This window comes from Branchiostoma floridae, chromosome 9, assembly GCF_000003815.2.
Source record: "Branchiostoma floridae strain S238N-H82 chromosome 9, Bfl_VNyyK, whole genome shotgun sequence".
Taxonomy (NCBI): Eukaryota; Metazoa; Chordata; class Leptocardii; order Amphioxiformes; family Branchiostomatidae; genus Branchiostoma; species Branchiostoma floridae.
Genome location: NC_049987.1, coordinates 8,793,108 through 8,814,787, shown reverse-complemented (window position 1 = coordinate 8,814,787; position 21,680 = coordinate 8,793,108). Strand labels below are relative to the sequence as shown.

At 39.0% G+C, this 21,680-nt stretch overlaps 1 protein-coding gene across 19 annotated transcripts in view; it reads right to left on the bottom strand.

Annotated features, from left to right (window-relative positions):
* LOC118423163 (intersectin-1-like) overlaps positions 1-21,680 on the bottom strand; it is a 48,630-nt gene that overhangs the window by 19,710 nt on the left and 7,240 nt on the right. For 2 of the 19 annotated variants that reach the window (XM_035831175.1, XM_035831174.1), the window contains exons 4-36: positions 21,465-21,554; positions 20,968-21,031; positions 20,445-20,608; positions 20,042-20,176; positions 18,766-18,963; positions 18,531-18,594; positions 18,260-18,429; positions 17,744-17,800; positions 16,752-16,877; positions 16,122-16,219; positions 15,974-16,026; positions 15,498-15,609; positions 15,080-15,229; positions 14,499-14,639; positions 14,140-14,230; positions 13,771-13,910; positions 12,727-12,917; positions 11,551-11,705; positions 10,310-10,489; positions 9,565-9,651; positions 8,768-8,857; positions 8,248-8,334; positions 7,472-7,519; positions 6,823-6,935; positions 6,349-6,479; positions 5,867-5,978; positions 5,245-5,391; positions 4,813-4,871; positions 4,466-4,554; positions 3,907-4,091; positions 2,755-2,829; positions 2,330-2,380; positions 1,806-1,853 (exon numbers count right to left, since the gene is read on the bottom strand). In XM_035831175.1, coding sequence (XP_035687068.1) covers positions 1,806-1,853; positions 2,330-2,380; positions 2,755-2,829; positions 3,907-4,091; positions 4,466-4,554; positions 4,813-4,871; positions 5,245-5,391; positions 5,867-5,978; positions 6,349-6,479; positions 6,823-6,935; positions 7,472-7,519; positions 8,248-8,334; positions 8,768-8,857; positions 9,565-9,651; positions 10,310-10,489; positions 11,551-11,705; positions 12,727-12,917; positions 13,771-13,910; positions 14,140-14,230; positions 14,499-14,639; positions 15,080-15,229; positions 15,498-15,609; positions 15,974-16,026; positions 16,122-16,219; positions 16,752-16,877; positions 17,744-17,800; positions 18,260-18,429; positions 18,531-18,594; positions 18,766-18,963; positions 20,042-20,176; positions 20,445-20,608; positions 20,968-21,031; positions 21,465-21,554 — 3,701 coding nt within the window. The remainder of the gene's footprint in view (positions 1-1,805; positions 1,854-2,329; positions 2,381-2,754; positions 2,830-3,906; positions 4,092-4,465; positions 4,555-4,812; positions 4,872-5,244; positions 5,392-5,866; positions 5,979-6,348; positions 6,480-6,822; positions 6,936-7,471; positions 7,520-8,247; positions 8,335-8,767; positions 8,858-9,564; positions 9,652-10,309; positions 10,490-11,550; positions 11,706-12,726; positions 12,918-13,770; positions 13,911-14,139; positions 14,231-14,498; positions 14,640-15,079; positions 15,230-15,497; positions 15,610-15,973; positions 16,027-16,121; positions 16,220-16,751; positions 16,878-17,743; positions 17,801-18,259; positions 18,430-18,530; positions 18,595-18,765; positions 18,964-20,041; positions 20,177-20,444; positions 20,609-20,967; positions 21,032-21,464; positions 21,555-21,680) is intronic. The other 17 variants (XM_035831176.1, XM_035831187.1, XM_035831190.1 and 14 more) reach the window with 17 other exon arrangements.

Sequence of the window (21,680 nt, the reverse complement as noted above, 5' to 3'; positions counted from 1 at the left end):
GTTGTTAAGAAAAAAAGCCTATCAAGCTAATGTGTTGGATTACAAGAAGTTTTGAATGCAAACACTGAAAGACAAACTATGATTACAAAGTCTGGCATTGCTCAGATTACGCCTTGGGGAAACTTCACTGCAATCTGTATTCTGGGTTTATCTCTGGAATGCTAACAGGAAGTTGAGCAGGGTAGGCACATTCAAGTATAAATCTTGGAGTGAGAGGTGTAAAGGGGTTGTCAGAGAGACATGGCAAATATGTCTACAATGTGAGTCAACACAAATGTGTCAGCAAATTGGTCAGAATTCTTACACAAAACTTGTATCCAAAAACCTATGTTATCATAAATTTCACTTCAACAGTGCAGTATGGTAATGGTATCTTTAAAGATTACTCTTAATGTTGTCTTCAGAATGAATCTAAGCACATTAGATACAATGTATCAAAGTACAGTCAAGTTTTGACAAGTCTGAAATGAAATAGGAATGATTTAAAGGTGAGATTTTACATGTGCAACAGTGGCACTGATTGTCTATTTGTTTTCTATCAACATTTTGTCCTTATCAATGCAACAGTCACAACAGCATCTTAAATATTGGTGACTTCTCCAACATTCCTATTAACAATGTAACAAAGAGACTCAGTGTTCCCTGGCAGGGGTGCATGTTTGCTTGTTCTGGCACAAATCCAGTGACATTTAATCAGTGGCACTGCTTTGAAGGGACAGTTTTGAAGGATTACTGCTTACAGTGTTTTTACTGAACAAAGTGAAACACATCTGGTCTGTAAGTAGACTAGACAGACCAATTATGTCCTGATGAGGCTGTTGTAGTTAGAAAAGGCTTGTCCTGTTCCTATTCATGTAGGTGTTGAATTCTATCACAGTGACAGAATACCTTAATCTAAACGAGGATTTCAAGCAGGAAATGTGGCAGACTTTTAGTTGTAAGTAAGGTTGAAAACAGCTGCAAGTTACTATGAAAATGGCTGACAATTCTTATTACCTTGATGGTATAATTATTCTTCTCTTAGTAAGTCAAATTTTATTAGTTGCGGTAAAATATATATATACTTACTTAAAATATGACAAAAGATAGTACAGCAGTATGCATAAGATGAGGTGCTTAGACAATGGAGTGAAGTGAAGTGAAATGAATAGAATGTGTGAAGCCATTATTTCTGATGATACTGCACTATGTTACAAATAAAAGGAAAGATGCTAAGATCTAGAGTTCTAATGCTATATAACTTGACTGTTAAGTGGTGGTGTACCTAATACAGATTTGTCAAATTGTGTGCAAAATCTCTTCTTGCAAAATATAAACTTGTGATACACATGAATTTGATATTTCCTCTTTTGCTCCAGAGATGTAATTTAAGTGACTGTATAGATTTCACAGCTTATTATGTAGGTACACAACCCCTAAAGCTAAGGGAACAACCCGCCGTACGTACAAATACTGCTGTCTACGTGCCAAAACGTGGGAAATCTTTTGGGATCCGTAAGTGGTAAGTACCACCTTTGTACAAACTCGTAGGGAATCCGACGGATTTGGGAGCACGCAGACACACCATAGAACTTTACGTGCAGGCAAAACTTTGTGTGCCATCGGGCTGCGGATTCGCCCCTCGTATGTGCCAGTACGGGCGACGTGCCTGCCCTGTACAGCCTGAACATTTTCAGAAATACGTGGCGGACGTGGCCTCTCCCAAAAAAACGTACGGACAAATTCCACGTACGGCGGCTTGTGCCCTTAGCTTTAGACACAGTCTAAGAAAGAGACACAGTCTAAGAAAGAGGATGAATGGTTACATTGTCTTCCATGGGTTGCTTTGGTGGAGGCTGCTGCTGAGTCACCTCCTAAGTTGATACATACACATGGAAGAAGAGAAACAACACATAACCATGTTAATGAGCTGGAAGGGAAGTCTGGGGTTAAATAAAGCACACCTTTAGGAAATTCGAAAATTAGATCACCATGATTCTACATCCTAAAAGCTCAGAGAAGACTGTAATAAAGCACAGCTTCAGGAAAAGTAAATCACCAAGATTCTACATCGGATTCCTATTAGTAAGAGCTTAGTTGTTCTCATACATGTTATATACAGATTTTAACAAGATAGATTCCAAGCAGAATACTTATGGAAGACAATTATCTGTTGACTCTAAGTACTACTAATGTACAAAATGTATAGTTAGTACTCAATGCCCCTATCATACATTGCAAATAGGTGTTAGAACACTACATTCTACAAAGAAAGTGAAAGACTACTGACAATAGTGGTGAGATTTTATCCAAGTTAAATTTGTTACAACCAATTTTTGACAATATGTACCTCGAAAGGTACACCCATCTCCTCCATTTCTCTCAATTTCTCCCATTCATCCTGAAAATGACCAGGAGCAAACGTAAAGATGACATCATTGTATTATGTTTCTGGTGTACAGGTTCAGTAACAATCATGAATCACTGGTTTTCATGACTACCAAATTTCCTTCCTTTTCCTAACTCAAATCTAGAATGATGTAGATACATGCAGCTGCTAATACTTAGGCCTTTTTTTATAATACAAACAAAAATTGTCTTCAGACCTTTTTTCCATTTTTGTTACCATCTAAAACCATGTTGCTGCATTGAAATGTTTGATTTCAAATTCAGCTCTACAGCTGACTGTTTGCAAGGCTGAAATGTTTTCATTGATAAGTTGCAGAATAAATTTGTTTATGTTAGTAGGTAGAAAAAGCAGGGAAAGTAGCGAACCTCAGTAGCCATTGTGTCCAGTGCTATGTCCTGTGCTATGTCCTGGGCTAAGTCCTTTTGCCCATCACCAGAAGTCTGAGAACAAGCAGTGGAAAGGGAAGTAGAGGGGTTAACAAACACCAGAGAGATGTCTAGAGAGTTGTTACATCTTGAAACAACATTGACACCAAGCACAGCTAGTCTAAAACAAAGTTCAAGTTATAACAATTCTACACTATATGTACATGTATTCATGGATAGGGAAAGGGTTAGAAAGAGTCGTTATCAATGACAAAGTTCACCTCTTAAGCACCCTGAAGGCTGTTTAATTCACAGACAAATTAGAGTAGATATTATTTCACAATGTGTAGTACTAACAAAGTTGACTGTAACGGTAACTTCTGTGTAATGATGTGTAAGGTAAATAAGTGAAAGAAACTCAAACTAAAACTACATGGCATGTATATGAATAAAACAAAGATAATTCACATTTGAGAAACTCAGAAAAACTCCTTCCAGTCCTACAACTTGCACCAAAAACAACATTGATTGAGCACCACTTCAAATTTTCAGATTCCTCATTGTTCAGTGCCAACTAAATTATCATACTGTGGAGATGATTCCTTCATGATGATTGCACCTCTGTCTTGTTTGTAAGTTTTATCATAATCAGAGTGGGAATACCAGCAATATAATTATATACCTCATCTGTCAGTGCGAGGGTTATCTGTGAGGAACCACAAGAATGTAAAATGAAGAAAAACATTTTTCCAAAAACTCTGCAAAATTCAAAGTGTTGTAGAAGATGACAGCACTTTGAATAATATACAAAATGTACTTTTGATTAACATTTATTCGAGCTACTCATACATGTATCTGAAAAAAAGGTGTGTTAGGGAAATCTCTAGTGAAACACTCCCCAGGTACTATTGTACAGATTAGACATGCTGGAGTTGGGGACATTAACTGCAATGAGGATCTCTTTAAATATGTTATTTTTTCCAGGGTGGCAGATATGTGACCTGGAAGATAATTGTTATAACTAAAATATAGAGAGCCCTGCAAGGGACTGAAACCAATATCACAATGAGTTCCCTTTGCATTTTTTTCCAACTATGCACTACACATGGCCTCTGCATGTTGGCCAATACAGGAACTCCGTCAGAAACCTACCGTGATTGTAGGTATGTCTTGCTCCTCCTTCAACCTAACATAGTTTGCAGGAAAGATGCCTGACCGGTCCCCTACGCTCCCCTCCCACCAGTCTCCCTCCTGCTTGGTGACCAGGATGACTTCACCCACCATGAAGGTCAGGTCTCCAGGCTCCGCTGATGTGTATGTGTACAACGCAACACATTCTAGGAAGGCAAGACCAAAATCATTTTATTACTTACAGTACATTCACTATACAAGTCCACTTTGCCATTGTCATACTATCAGAAACTGACAGCATTTGATAGGATACATTGTAGTACTGTTGTTCATATCATGTCCTGCAAAAATCAGCTGTCTTCTTAAGGAAAATGCTGTCTTAGATCCTTGTCAGCGGTTGGTCTGCTTGAAAATTTTACTGCATAAAAATCGTACTATTACCTATAATGACTGTGATTACAAATTGTAAATGTGCTGATACAAACAGCAGCCTTACTGGTTGGCATATTACACTTGTGGGACTTTTCAATGTCTGAGACAGTTCAATGTCTGCGACAGTTAAGTTGTTAATTGTCCCCACCTGTTCCTGCTGGTTGTGCTGTAGGTTTGGCCTCCTGCGGCGGAGGGGTCGGGGCCTGTCCCAGCGGGGTGGATGCTTGTGAACCAGGGCTATTCATACAGAAAAAAAGACATTTAAAGTAACATCAGCTGCCTGATTAAAAGTTACCGCAAAGATCAATGATGTGAAGATGGAATTCCTTACCAAAAAGAAAAACACCAGAGACTATACGACTTTTATGCAACACTTTACTCTTTCAAGCAACTACAGAAAGGAGCTTGCAGTAATAATGACAAGTGGTAGGGGTCTCTTCTTTAGAGCTCTTATAAAACATGCAAATATCGAAGTCTACAATATCATGATCTTACCTAGCTTTCTTTGCAGGGGCAGAGATGAGCTTGACATAGGACTTTGGGAACCAGCCCACCTGAAACATACATTTAAGTCATGAAATACAACAAAAGGTACTGAGACATGATACAAACTTACTTATAGTTACAAAATAATGTACTGTGTAACTATAACTAGTTGCTACTTGTTTCAATGAGTCGTCTATACAATGAGCTGCAAAGTCTATATTAATGCAAGCACTTCATGCAAAGAATGTGGGTTAAAGGTTTCAATCTTTTTTAAATCTCATTCATTTGCATGTAGTAATAGCAACGTAAGTGCTGACATATAGAAAAGAAACATGCTAGGGGGTAGAAAAGACGCCGCAATGACTAGTTTGGTTGTCATAAATGGTTGTAGAACTTGGATTTATACTTTTTTTTTCTTGAACGATGATGTCACATGTGTACCTTGCCATCCAGCTCTCCTGACCACCACATTTCTGCTTGCTCCTTGATTGTAATGATGTCGTTCTTGTTGAAGCTGAGGTGATTATCCTTCTTGGCTCTCCAGGGGTACAGGGCTTGTGCCTGCAGTCCCTCAGGTGCAGCCTGTCCCTGTAAGGAGTTGTACATATATGATCAAGGGCATCTTGACTTGGGTGTTGTGAGCATGAGAATAACATCATGTAATCTCAAAACCTCAAAACTTTTTCTGCTCAGTGATCTTCTGGACAATGGACACATAAAATTAATGAAAACTAATATTCCTCTGTCTCAGGACCTGCATGAATCAAACTACAATAGTACAAAGGCCAGGGTAAAGGAAACAGCTCCTCTAAGGCAGAATCCAACAGCAAAATTATCCGATGCGCAAGTGAGAGCAAGTTCATCCATGATATGTACATGTAAGAGTGTGATAACAAAATGGAAGGGCATTACAGGATGACACATCCCAGAAAAATCCAAAAAATCTGATATCAGGTTTGTATCAACCTTTTTGTGATATGAATACACTGGTATACATTTTGATTGAACAGTAGGTTGCAGTAACCAGTTAGCAACTCCGAATGAGCAGTTCAAGATCTCTTACCTGCCCAGGGGTTGGTGAGGGTGCCTCTGCCTCAGGCTGGGACACACCAAGACTCGTCATCTGGTTGGAGGTGTCTTCTGGTTCCACTTCGGCCACATCTTCAGAGATGCGGCTGTGACACACACAAAGACAACAGTGATGCTACTGTACTAAAGGTGTTAGCTCATAGCTCAAAATTAAGATGACACAAACTTCTGAACACCCCACACTATACCATACAAAAGCACTCCTTCCACCATTCTAGTCTTCAACTGACTGAAGAAGCTATACAAAACAGAGAAACAAAAGGCCTACCGTGATGAAACTTTAGTGTACTACCATTGCAATAGTTTATCATATAATTACAAAATAAGAAAGGCAGCTTAGCCTAATACAATAATTGAAACAACTAAATGTAACTTGAAGTTATTACAGTGAGTATAGAGTGAGTGTTCTTTTATATGAATGGAAGAAGATAAGAAAGGATACATTGATAAGAGTACCTGAGTGGCCTCTCCACATCACCATCCTCAGAGGGGAGTCTTTCCACATAGTTAGCTGGGAACCAGCCAGTCCGCCCTTTGCACTCACCACCTAACCAGCCGGGCTCTGCGTCCTCCTGGACTTCTGGGATCTGAAACGGGAAATCACACATTCTGTTTGCTTCATCCAATAATGCTGACAACATTTCCCTTCATACAGCTATGTCAAACATGGCAGAAAATTTTTTTTTGCCAAAAATCTATCCTGTCATATTTGACAGCACTCAGTGATCTGGAAACATTGGTGAACCCCTAAAAATTGCATGATGATCGAGAACACCAGGTTTATCAATGCTTAAAATGTCACTTAGAGCTCAAAACTCCTCAGTCAATCAATTTTCATGCTGTGTGACAGATGCAATGGTAGGCAGTCAGCTACCTTCAAAGTTCCTCCCCCTCCTCCCTCATTGTATCAAGTATTGATAAATATACTACCAAGACAATGTCTCCACGTTGTAGTGACATCTCATCATCATTCCTCGCCTCAAAGTTATAGATAGCCTGGTACCGCAACAGCTTCCCGCCCCCCTCCTTTGGCGACAATGGACCTGGAAAAGATTGAGGACGACACCATCAGACTCACAGTCATCCAAAAGTTGCGTCTCAAGGTACAAGCCTTAATCATTCACCACTGCAGCACAGATTAGTGGGGTATATGAAGGTTAAAGTGGAATCATTACATCATTGCTTCTGGTTAGCTGCCACACCATGCCATTTGGACAAACTATAATGTCCTACTATTTTGTTCCAAATTGTATTTCATATTCGACAAGCATCTTTTGTTTTACTCTACTGTATTTCAAAAGTTATCAATTAGATTGAATGCATCACCAAGCAGGTCTAAGTGTGTTAGCAAGATGAATCAAAAGGACAACACAAAGAAGGGTCCTGGGAGCAAAAGATTGTCAGATCATCACCACTCATTCATGAATTAGTGCTATCACCAGTATTAAACTCAGAAAATCATGGTTTGCACAGAGCAGAGGTAGAATTGTGCGTGGTTAATCAAGCCATGCAAAGGGGCTCAAAAGGCCCCATTTCTGGGGCCAGTCAGCCAGCCCAAGAGAAGTACAAGGCCCCACACCTCCAAAGTTCAGAGCAGGATGAGTGACTGATTCCATTTCCAGACCCACTGTGAGTGAAACAGTAAATACACCAGGTTATCAATTTACCCTTCTTCTTGCTGCTGCTTAAAAAAATTCTTCTTAGCCTTTAGGATGTTTTTAATCTGCTATTTCTTGAATATGAAATGCTCTTTTTTCTTGCAGGTTTTTACAGAATTCGACTATCAATGATTTGGAAACCCTGCCATTTTCTGATGTAGAGAAAAATACAAGCAGAAGTCAAAGTTTCTATTATTTGCTGAATTTAGAAAAGAAGTCACTACAACTTTGTCATTTAGAATAAAAAAGTGGTTTATAAAAGTTTTACAAATCAGTGACAGGTTTTAACCATTTTGGTAATTTTAACAAGCCTCTTCATATGCAAGTTTTCTATAAACAAAAATGTACCTTATTAATCGTAGAGATTTTTTCAATAGACCCTTAAAAACAGGCCAAGGTCTTAAGAAACTACCCTGTTAATGTCCTATCATAATGATTGTAAAATTTAAAAGCAGCAAGAATAGAGAATGAACTAAATTGTAAGCTTGGGCAAGCTTTATGGCACTGTGAAGAAAAAACAATGTAAGCATTGCATACATAAACACTGGGATATGGTCACCTTCAACCATCTAAACCTTATACCCTGGAAAAGTTAGACTCGTGATGAAATTTCAAACAAGTGAAGGAAAAAAGGAAAGAAGACAAGACATTGTACAAGTAGGCAAAGATTTATGTGATAAAAGAAAAGGGAAATTACTTTCTGGAGGCTGCTCTACTGAAGAGGGAATATTGTCTATTGGTTCCACTATTCTCAAAGGCTCCATAGACAACTCCTCGTTGTCTGCTACAAAACACAGGGAGAACAAGATAGGAACAAAAGTCAGAGGAACATAAAACTTGGGAAACTGAAAAGTACAAACATTATAATTACAATGGGTACAATAAACATCACTTATTGGCTCTCAATGTGGAGATACATAACAACAGTTATATTTTTTTCACACATTTTCAATTGTATGCTCAAGGACATATTCTTCCCAATACACATGTAGTATCATAATGAATAATGATGCCATAGTATTCCAAATCTATGCTATTGATACATTTGAACTAGATGCATGTATTTGTAATGCATGTATTTGTAACATGTTATTCTTTCAATCAAAGAGCCATATAGTAAACCTGAAGTATGATTAACTACACAGTATAAGTAGGGTATGTATTACTTATCACACAGTAGATAATTAGTGTTATATAAAGAGAAGTAAGATATTTACTTTTGGCAGCAGGCTCTGGGGTAATACTTGTTGGTTGGAAAGCATCAAAGCCACCTGCAAAAGCATCAGTGGCAAAGAAATCTGAATTTTCTGAAAGAGAGGTACCATGCAGGAGTTAGTGTGTTACGAATGGGTATCACCATGTTCACGCTTGTAAAGAAAACTGTCAAGCAATATCATTTCATGTCACATTTGTTAATGAAAGCTTTTTTTAAAAACCCAAATCATTCCCAATACATTGCTTTCATACCCTTTACTATTAGCAAATTCAACAAGCAAGGATACATATTTTACATGAAAGAGTGAGTACCCATGCAAGGAATGAACCAACTGGTGTAAGGCCTTTTTAAAGTCAATGATGCTTTTAACTATTTTCAATGAGGACTAAGCCATGTAAAATTGAATATTCTTGTCATTGGTTAATTGTGCTTTTTGGACAGGCCTGTATATGCACACATCTAAACCTAATCAAAATTCCAGTAAAGTATACACTATACATGTACATTCACTTACATGTACAACATCACAGTATTAGTTAGGCTTCTACATAATTATGAGTAGATGAACATGATGATACAATGTGTGTGCACTGTTAGTTGTACATTTTTTGTATAAATTTGAAGGTGGCCAAATCGAAACCACCTTTTGTTATATTGAGCGCATTTGTGCCTTACTCATTGCAATACTGTATACATATATAGAAAATAAATCTAAAAACAAAAACAATCATGCAAACAAACTCAGTTCCATGCAACCAAAAAGACAAGTCAACAAAATGCAAAGGAAAATAAGATTACTTTCTACTGGTTTCTTCTGCAAGCTTGCCGCTGATTGAAAAGCATTCATTTGGGATTTGAATGCTTGCGCAAAGAAGTCATCACCATCTGTAAATGCAATGCAATCACTATCATAGGCAAATCACATGCACTAAGGCAGTTAATACTGACAACATGCAACGCAAAATCATGCTCAAATGCTAATGACAATTAACTGAAAATCTCAGGCTATGATTGCCAATTGAAAACTGCCGCAAAGACTTAATGCTCAGAATCTGCAGAAAATTAGATGTATAAGTTGAATATTAAGATGAAGTCTTAGATGGACAGAGGAAGTTCAGTCAAAAGTACTCTATCAGCAAAATTGTAAGTAAAACACACCATTTTCTTGGTGGTGTTATTTCTTGCGAAGCACAGCTTACAGAGCAAAGCTAAGTAAAAATGAGCAACCTTATTTTTAAACCGTGCACTTCAAACCTGACAGGCATGTGTATGAAGCACAAGCTAAGATAAAGAATGCCTTGAAATTCATATCATTAAGGCCTATACATGTGCTGTGAACTTGCAAATACATTGCAATATCCTTGTAAACTACTACTGAGCAATCATAAGGTTCTTTCTAATTTCAAATGCTGCTGACTTAAATCCCTGAGAAAATTTCTTGTCAATCAGTGACAGGAAAAGCCTCCTTTTGATATTACTTCCTCTGTCCTGTCTCCTGTTAGCATTCAGACTCTGATGAGGATTAGTGGAGAACGGTTATTACTTTCTACTGGCGCCTGGGTGGATTTAAACGGATCATCTGCTTCGGCTGTTTTGAATGGATCATCTGCCTCAGACGTTTTAAACGGATCCTCTGGAGTTGTGGTACTTTGAAAAGGGTCTTCGGCAGTTTTGAAAGGGTCTTCTGTATTTTTGAATGGGTCTTCGGCAAAGGCATCTTTATCTGGGGGAAGAGACAACACAAGAATACACAACTACACTACAAATAACAGCTATGGCTAGCCTGCATGCATTATACACTGTACTAAATTCACTTTCAGTCTAAATTGATTTTAGATGAGTTAAACAAAAGCAAGACAACTCATTCTCTTACATTATAGGTCATGCAAAACAAGTTCCATGTACAGTCAAACCTGCCCAAGCGACCAACTCTTCTTAGCGATCACCTGGCCATTACGACCGCTTTTTCTCGCTCCCGAAAATTTTCCCCATTCACGTAAGCATTAAATGACTTCTTCACAAAGACCACCTGGCCAACGTGACGGCGACCGCCAAAAATTGGAACCAAATCCCTGCCCATAACGACCGCGTTATTTTCAAATCTTGAGGTGTCATTGATTTGGTGCCAAATTCGGCTAGTATGTGTCGGATTTGACTACCATTACGATGTTATGTTCAAAATAAAGATGGCGGCGGATGAATGTGGGTGTGCTTGCTATTTGCCATTAAACACAACGGAAACCATTTAAACTATGCATCGGGCATGTTTTGAGTCGATACTCTTCTAACCGACAACCTGTCCAAATCGACCGCTTTTGCCCGGTCCCCCAAGTGGTCGTCTTGGGCAGGTTTGACTGTATAAGTACTAAGGAAAAAGTTCTGAAAACCTTCTCTACTGAGAGAACTGATTATACTGAAGACTGCTGGCATGCTCAAATAGAATTATAAGAATGACTTGTAAATAAGGCTATTTCCTCTGACTGAGATAATCATACTCTACACTATCAGCTACGCAAATCAAAATCAATGTTGACTACATGTAAAAGAAAGGAGAGGTTAGGGATAGGATGTGGTGGTTTAAGAGCTGGGTAACGGGTAAGGTATCATTCAGCTTAGAGGATGGTTTGAACCTGGAAGAGAGTCAGCTGTGTAGCCATGGGTTCATGTTTAGGATAGGCCTGTGCAGGGTTTTGTAAACAAGCCAAGGTTGACCAAAGATGGTAAGACTTGAAACGTATCTCCTAAATACTGTAACTGAATACAGTAACTGAAAGTTCAAAATACCGTTGGCGAATGGGTCAGTCTGGTCAGCCATGTTGGCGAAAGGGTCGTGGTCAGCGGGCCACTCTGTCTCGATTTTTGGAGCAGGTGGTCTCTTTGGCGGGGCCGCGGGGGCGGCTGGTTTGGGTGGCGCAGCAGGCCGGGGAGGCGGAGTTTTCCTGGGGATAGAATTAGATAAGACAAATGAAATGGTGACATTCCATGTGAAAGTCTGACAGTTGAATTCAAGGATCACAACTTTGCATAGACTGCACAAATGGCTAAACTGGAGCATGATTGTGGCTGTCTACAGCTCTATCATAAATGGCACGCCAAAAATAGTTACTCAAGCAACTGGATATGGTTCTGAAACGTCTGACCGTTTCAAAACCATATCCAGTTGCTTGAGTAACTATTTTTGGCGTATCTTATTACCTGGATGTCTAACCTACATCGACGTCTATCATAAATGTTTTCAAGTAGTTTCATAATTGTAAAGTTAAGATATGGAAATGGTTTTCCCTTACTTAGAACATTAAACTGTTGATGTAAACTGTTATATTTAGTTTAAACATCACAAGTTGTGAGCTGGAGATGTTTTGGAATATCACAAGAACAGAGCCAAACAAAAGTATGCACAGGAAGGTGCAATGTTGGTAATGTGTAATGGTGGAGGCCCTTGAGACATAAACAAACAAGTCGGGACATAGGGTGGTCAAGACAGGAGGTGTTTTACGACTTAAGGGCCTTCACCTTTGACATACTACCACAGCATCTTGCTAAACAGGCACAATCTAAACCATGAACCTGCTTACATGTACATGACATCACATTATCCTGCTCAGGGCTCGAAATACCTCCTGCATATGCAGATTAGTTCAGGTAACATTGGAGCTGTGCAGGTATTTCTGATGTCTACATGTACCTGCATCTAATCTGCACTGGGTTTTGTACATAAATGTTCTATAATGTAGGTGTATATAGATTGTTATCAGCTGTTATTAACTACCTAATATACAGTATTTAAAAAAATAGCAAATTGGTTCCTGAACAATTTTAGCATGATGCATACCTCCTAAATTCAGAGTGGTGCAAGTAAAATTTTTCTGGTGCAGGTAATTTTCAATGTTACCTGCACCAGTGCAGGTATGCAGAAAAAAGTATGTCAAGCCCTGCTTCTAAGTTAAAAAATATACATACGTCTTGGATTCTTGGTCCCGTAGTCTCTGGATCTCCTCTGCGGCACGTTTTGCCCGTTCTACCTCCTCCATCTTCTTCTTCTCCTCCTCCTCCCGGTGTGCTCGTGCTGCCGCCTCCACGTTGTACTGCTGACCCTTCATCTGCAGTCTCTGGATCTCTCGATTTGTTGTTCCCATTCCGTCTTTTAATTGCTGGGAAAAAAGCATTGGAACTTGTATGACCTTGTATTGTAGATGATTGATACAGTAACTAAAATAATGTATAATATAGTTTCATATCACAACTGTACAAAACAGTTTGATAGCGGCATTTAAACAATCATACATGTACATGTACTAGCTGTGTGGGAATGCACATACACATACTAGGCTGATGGTGCGAAAACACCACAATCACACACTAGGGGGCCCAAACTTGACCTTTAACTTTGTGTTCGCAACACCTAATTTCATCATAATACTTTCTGAAGTTACGCTGGCCACAAAAATATCAGGAAACACACACAGAAAGAAAAAACAATAAGTCTATTTCATTCAGGTTACATGAAACTTGTGACAAATGTTTTGGCACTCTCACAAGTTTGGCACCACTTGAGTGTTGTAGATGATTGATACAGTAACTAAAATAATGTATAATACAGTTTCATAGCACAACTGTACAAAACAGCTTGATAGTGGCATTTAAACAATCATACATGTACATGTACTAGCTGTGTGGGAATGCACATACACATACTAGGCTGATGGTGCAAAAACACCACAATCACACACCAGGGGGCCCAAACTTGACCTTTAACTTTGTGTTCGCAACACCTAATTTCATCATAATACTTTCTGAAGTTACGCTGGCCACAAAAATATCAGGAAACACACACAGAAAGAAAAAAACAATAAGTCTATTTCATTCAGGTTACATGAAACTTGTGACAAATGTTTTGGCACTCTCACAAGTTTGGCACCACTTGAGTGTTAACTTTAACTTGAACAGAAAAATATAATTAAGTTTTTTTAAACATTTCTGTTAGCAGTCACAATCAGAATTTACCTTAAGAAGTCCTTGAGTCTGTTCCAGTTCTTTCGTCTTTTCCGTAAGCTCAGCTTCCAGTTTATCCCATTCTGTACGTTCTTTCTGTAGCAGCACCTGCTTGTTGTTGTAGCTGAACCTCACCTGGGCCTGGGAGTCCACTAAACAAGCAAACAAATAAAATAAATAAACAACTTGTCATAGGAGGAAATTATGAAAGAAAATATTGTGGACTTGACACAATGAGTGGCTTGACTATGTGATAAATATGAATACTGTGGACTCTTCAAATGCTTCAAACACAAATCATTTAAGCCAAAGATTTCTCAGGCTCTCAAATTCAAATATCAGTCTCTATGATTTTAAGAAGAAAAGTAATGATGGACCCACGTATGTTTGATGTTCCCGCTTTGGTCCCACTCAATTTATTATTCAAGTCTTCCTTTTCTCTCTTCAGGGCTTCTAGTCTTTGCTTGTATTCCTGGGGAGAAAAATGAACATTCATTTCTTTATCAATACATTTCATTGTCTCTTAGACACACCTGGCATATTTTCCAAAGTAAATCAACATCAAAAATTTTGCCATACAATCCATCCTTTGAATCCTCAGTTGTACTTAAACAAATTGAATTTTCAGCTACAGTTGCAAAACAGCACCTCTTTACAATGCCAGTAATCTTGCTTTGACGTAATACTATCTTTTTGTGACTTTACATGTAGAAATGAAGGGTAAGAAACATACGACTGACCTCCAGTTCATGCTGCATTGTTTCCACCTTAGATGTCCGTGAGATGAGGGTCTGGCTAAGTTGCATGATGGCATCCTTGTGCTCGGAGATGCCTCGGTTAGATTCCTCCAGAGTCTTTTGTAGTCTGTCTCTCTTTTCAGTCTGTGTGCAAAAATATCTTAAGCCTTTGTTGACATGGAAAACATCTAATGTATACACTGTGCATAGAAATTGCAATAAGAATGCACAATTTGTGCTAAATGTAAAGCAGCACAATCAGTAAGATGACATTGAAACAATATCAAAAGAGTTACAATCCCTATTACCACCTAAATATCATGGTCATGGCTTGTCAAGACTCAACATAAGATATACAAAAACGGCAGTTTTGCTGTAGTCCCAAGGAAAGCTGCAAAGGGGCCCCAAATCTAATCAATTCCTTAATAGGATGAGACCCAACCAAATACAAAAGTTCTATCCATAGTTTCTTGACTTATGCTGCTTAACTAAAAATATACACATACATACATATATTCAAATTCTACCATAAACACAGTACTCAGCAAAGGTAAAAACAGACAGGTTAGAAAGCAGATACTAACCACAGTCTGCCACTCGTACACCACTTTGTTCTTGTGTGCCTTGATCTTACACACTTCCTCCTGTAACTTGACCCGCTGGTTCTCCAGAGCTTGCTTCTTCTGACGCTCCAACTCTAACTGACGCTGACGCTCTAGTTCACGTTTGGCCGCCTGCAAAATGGGTAAATCTTCTTAGCACTAAGTGAAGACATCCTCTCATCTTTGTCTAACAATGAGAAATCTAACTGCTCTAATCTAACAACAGAAAACGCATCACTCTCTTTAGAATTGGATTTCATATTCCTCTTATCAAGTCTGTAGCAGTCCCATACATAAAGACGGGAAAGTTTTATACATAAAATTAACATTCACAAGATGTGCTGGTATGATGGCAAGGACATGTGTCAATGTGACAAGTGTCACAGTGCCACCTACTGACCTCTCTTTGTTCTTCAGCTTTCCTCCTTTGCTCTTCTCTTTCCATCTCTATCTCTCTCTGCTTAGCCAGCTGTTTTTCTATCTCCATCTGTCTTCTGCGCTCTTGCTCCAGTCTGCACAAAAATTGACTTTCTGTTAGAGATCTAACTCTCCAGTTAGGATTCAATTATGTATACAAGCTGCTATTAACTCACTGGTCACTAGGAGGCTCTTCTGCACAACGACAGACATAACAACTTTCCATTGTCCCACAAATGACACTGCAAAAGTACATTGAAGTTTTTGTAACTATCAAAATCTATAATCTCTAATGATTACTCTAATCTCAATCCTCAGACCATAATCATACAATTTTGCACCACTCTTAGAAAACCCAGGGTTTTTCTATCTTAGAGGTGGCAAAATTCCAAAGGGCTTTCATTATTAATAAAGTTAGTTGATTGATTGATTTGATTGATTGTATCCTTCCTGCCTTACCTTTCTCTCTCTCTTCTTTCGTGTTCTGCTCTTTCTTCTGCAACTCTTCTTTCCTGTTAATGAAAAAGCGCCAGGTAAGTTCATGGTGATTGCAAGTGTCATGATGCCCCTTGTAAAAGTTCAATAATTCAGATTACTTTATGTTTACCTTTTCCTTCCTTTCTTGCTCCAGGAGTGCTTGTCTTTTCTGTTCCAAAATCTGTTGGCCCAGTTCAAAGTTCTCTCTTTTCTTATCCTCATATGACACTAAAACAAGAACACACAACTGTTATCCCTCTCCTGTGTTAAACCAATATTTATATTTCCTGTGATAAATTTTGCCAGATACATGTAAATGTGCATTTAAAGAAAAAGAAAAAGGAATAAATATTCAGAATGCACATCACAATTCAACAGCTGCCCTACTCTGAATCAACTGTACTTGATACCAAGTTTCAACTGTAAGTGGACTAACTTTTCATGGGTTGGACCTTTTGTGATCCTTCATTACAAATATTTGGAGAGAAACCATTTACATCAAGGTGTTACAACTATCCCTTAACTAAAGGGGGGGGGATAAACTTTCTACAACTCATGATCCACTGCTCATTGAGTCACGTATTGCGCAATATGCCGTCATTAAATCAATGGGTTGCTAATTCCTTAACAAAGACTGTAGTTGTTTAGTCCAAAATTTGTCCAATTATGCTGTTTTTAATAACACTTCTACATTCCTTCAAAATGATTTCTACTAACACAGGTGGACTTTCAAGGTATGTCTATAGAGAAGTTGGCTCACCAGGAGGGATCTGTTTCTTGTCTGCTTCATCTTCACTGCCTGCCCCTGACTGCCCGTCCAGACTGGGCTGTGTGATGAGCTGGGCCACACCTATACCCACAGGGGGCTGCATCATTCCTGTGGGACCTACAGGAGGAGAAACGTAAATTCTTCTTAAACATCATTTCTTAGGACACGATGACATGGCTGTGGATGTGTTGATTCACCTTGTACCCACAACTTTCTTCAGAACCAACCAAAGCATAGGACAGAGAATCAGCCAGTACATTGTGTTGATGAAGGTTAGACATCCAAGTGGTAAGATATACAAGATAACAGTTACTCAAGAAACTCTTTACAATTCTGTCCAGTTCCTTGAGTAATTGTTATATCTTCCAGATGGTACATTGCTGTGTTATACCATGGTAAGAAAGAAGTCATGCTGGAAACCAACAGAGTTAAAAGTTTGTCTTGTATTAGGACCATCTCAAAAGCTAAAGCTTGAGCCAACTGGATAAATTTTGGATTGGGAAACAAAATGTCAGCAACAAAATTTACCAGGCAACAGGAATGATGAAAATAAGTAGGAAAGGATACTTTGCATAATTTTGGATCCAAGTGCATTCATTGCTATATATAATCTATATATTACCCAATCAATGTTATCTACTGTTTCTTATCTAAACTGAGGGCTGTCTTCAGTTTTATTTCTTTGTTGAATATGCTATTTTAAGTTTACAAAAATATAATTTGATTAATCTAATGTCAAGAAGGTCAGGATTTCTATTAATCCCAACAAGCATACTAGTATTTCTGTCCTGGGACAGAAGGATAGGTCCTGGGGATAGCTAGCCCTGTTCATCATCAAAAAAGCAAATATCTTCACATTTTTGAGATGATCCCTGCGTAGACACTCCAGGGTATGTAATGAGAGTTAATCTGCCTTAAGCCACACAACCCTATTACCTCCACCACCTGCATGCCTACAGGGTGTCCCTGCCACACCCACATACCTGGGGACCGCAGGCTACCCCACCCACGCGGGGACACAAGCGAGGCAAACTGGGCGTCTACGAGCAGTGAAATAGAACGACAACCATGGTATGAATGAGATCTGCTGATTGTGCTTCTATTGAAACTTATCAACTTTCACCTATCAACAGCACTGTTTTGATGGTTATTATCTACAACCAACCAGATAAAAATTCAATGCTTTACACAAATACAGGAGTTGGTTTTACTTTAACAAAAAACTGAAAGTTTCAAACTTTTCCAACTAGACTTTCTCTCACATTCACAAGCCACCAACTTGCTTTTGTCAAAGAAATGCTGATAGATACAATGTTACATTGATATGATACATATGTTTTCTGTGGATTACAGGAGAAACAGTATCAGAGAGACTTACAGTCTATTGAGCCACCAACCCACAACACTTACAACAGTGAAACACTACTCCTAGTATGCCCTGATAGTATACCCTTCTCCCTCGCCACCACAATGTTTGTAGGAAACATTGTGTCACCTACCCTTCCTACCTGTCTGGCTTCCTGAGCGCACGCGGCGGTACGACGGGGGCACGAGCTCCTGCGGCAGTGTTCCCGGCAGAGGGCCAGCCTTTGCGACATCTGTCAGGTGCATGGCCAGGACAAACTCTTCCTGTGTCAGCTTTCCATCGTTGTCAACATCTGATAATTGCCTGCACAAGATTCCAAGAATTTGTTTAATATTAGAAAATGAACACAAGAAAAATACTTCGAGGAGGCAAGACAATCCATCAAAACATGTGAAAATCCTTACCAAATTTGTGCTAGTGCTCCCTGTGGTAGACCAGTCTGTAGAAGTATATTCTTGGCCTGTGCACCTAGAATAAGAACGGAACAGAGTAAAAAGGTATGAAACATCCAAACTACACAATATAAATTACTGAATTTCAATGCTTAACCCTGGCTGAAGTTGAGACAAGTTTTTGTCCAAGTACAACTGTTACAGTACATGTATGTTCAGCATGAGTCTATCACACACAATGTGGTACCTGTTATAAAGCCTGTTCTAGACCTGTCGTGGCTGTTGAAGAATTGGTTGTACTTGAGTTTGGACTGGGTCGGTATGGCCCAGTCCGCAGTGAGAGATCCAGCCCGTGCGCGGGTTGGCGACGTGGATAACTCCTGCGAGCCAAACGATGAAGAGCGCTGGAGAGGCATAGCTGACTTGGGAAGAGTCTGGCTTCCACCTGATTAAACATTAACAGAGAGTAAGAAACTTAGTACAATGCTTAACTTTCTTCCAAAACAAAAGTTCACACGGATCAAATTGTCAACGACCACTGTCGCCTTCTTCATCAATACTGATGACCAATCACTTCAGAACGTTTGATCCGTGCGTACTTTTGTGTTGGAAGAAAGAAAGTTTAGTATTGTACTATGATTGCTACCAACACAGATGAGATTCCATGATAAGTAAGAAACTTGTTTCTGAAATGTGCAGTCAAACCTTTTCAAGTGACCATCCCTGCACAAGGACCACCTGGCCAATGTGACCACTTTCTGGTGGTTCCTCCGATAATCTTTACACAAGCATCAACTTTAAAGAACCCTGTCTATGGTGACCACCTGTCCACATAGGCCAGATTGTATTGGTCCGCTGAGTGGTCTTCTTGGGCAGGTTATAGGGTGTATCAGGTACAGGCTTTGAAATACTGGGTGTACATGCACCTAAATCTGGAGATGATTGATAACTCTTGTAGCACTGGTATACAAAAAATATTTGTGTAGTGCTACAATACATAATCTATGTAAAAGTCCTATTCACAATATACAGCATATTGTTGACATTTCAAAACATGACAAATATATATCCTCTATAATATGTCCTTGTTTAAGATTTTTAAATTAGCTGTAGATTTACATTGAAGCTTTGAAAGGAGGCGGTTATGTTTTTAATTATGTTGACATTCCACTTTAATTTATGATGTGCACCTAACTTTAAGGTTAGGTGCACCATTGCCCAAAAAATGAATTTTAAAGCCTGCAGGTAGTTTCAAACAGTAATCTAGTAAAGAACACTATTTCTAATTATCAATAGAATGTTGGTAGACATACATTTTATTCTGAAAGACGCAAGTATCTTATATCATAAATGGTAACATCTGAATGTTATATCATAATACAGTTCATTATAATACAATATATGGATAATGACCTGGGCCATCCTTTGATATTGTAAGATAGCCTTTAAGAAAGAGTAACAGTCAAGAACAAAAAGTCAGAAAAAAGCAAAAGTGTCTTCAGAACAGAAAATAAAAGACTTACTCATGGTTGGACCAGGGGTCATTGACCTCATCATGCCCATGCCACCATTGGCCACAGGGGGTGGCAGCGTGCCATATCCCACCATGCCCTGGGAGACTGAGGCAATCACTGGCTGAGAGCTGGGTATGCTCATGGCTGGACCACACACACAAAATAGATAGGGAAATAATACCTGATGAAATACATGCTCAGAAATATTTAAAAAAAAACAACAGAAAAACTGAAGGTTTTAGAGAAGTCTGGAACATCTGGCAATATCTATTGTGCCTGAAAACAAATATGACATAAAACAAACAGAAAAAGATGTCATCACTAAGGCAATGCCCAAAGAATGTGGGTAGAGAAAATACCATCAATGATACTTGATAGTCCTCTTTTTGTTCAAAGAAACATTGTCTCCTACCTGGGGATGGGAAAGATCCCATGACTGGGGTGGGGGGTCCTTTCAAGCTGGCGGGGAGAACTTTGGGGAGTTCAAAACCTTTCAACTTCATCTGGATGAGTTTCATGGCAATGGAGAATTCGTGCTTGTCCATCCGGCCATCCTGGTTCATATCTGCTAGGCTCCTGAGAATTAGAAATCACAAAGATTATGATTACAAAAATGTTAGGTATATAGGAGGAGTGAAAAAAATTGGGTTGTACTTTTTGCAGCTACTACTACAGAAACTCAATGATGTTGCTTAGGCTTAGGTCACAATTCCCTTCTCGGGGCCCGCCCGGGTAGCCTTCGGAAACGAAAAATATCATATAAAAGGCAGCGAAAGACACAGAACGTAAAGAAAATATTCATAAGCATAATTTGTGTATATTCCTTGATAAACACTTTTCTTTTTCGTTTCCGCAAACATCCCGGCCGGGGCCCGGTTTATAAATGTGACCTAGGCCTTAAGAGGAAGCTGATGGAACAAAAAAAAAAGACTGACCATATCTGGGCCAACACCGGTGGTGGAAGCTGGGACTGCAAGAAGAAATCCTTGGCTTGACCACCTGTGCAATGAAAAGTTATCAACCACACTTTAGTAGCTCACAAAATACAATCTAATAATAGATAAATAGGAGACACCCTATTAAGACTGTGTGAATGCCATTACCCCTTGAAACTGTGGCATAAAATCATCAATTCACACACTGCTGAACATGCATACTGTAATTCCTGATTTTTTCAATGTTCATGGTTTCCACGGTGATGACTGCAACTTGAACTTATCATGATCAATAAAAATATTAGCACTGAATTTTTTTACTCCCATCTGCTGCCACCGTGAACATTTAGTTCTAAAAACAAGTTAAATTTTCTCAGACCGTGAAAGTTTGGTATCGAGAAGACAAAGTGAATTACACTATATTACATTGAAACTGCACCTTACTTTTATGCTACAGAGAGAAGATGTACAGAGAGTAAAACAGACAGAAAACAGACCTGTGATGAAACCATTGACAGGTTTGAGCCCATAGAACTGTGCATCATGCTTGGCCCTCTCCTCCACTGTGATGGCCCACTGGCCTTGGCCTGGGTGAGAAACAAATGTCAAACAAATGGCAATCAGCACATCAATGGAAGTAATTTTTGTACAAAATTGTCTATGGTACCAACAGTCACTTGCCTATTACATAACGGCCTATCAGACTTAATTGA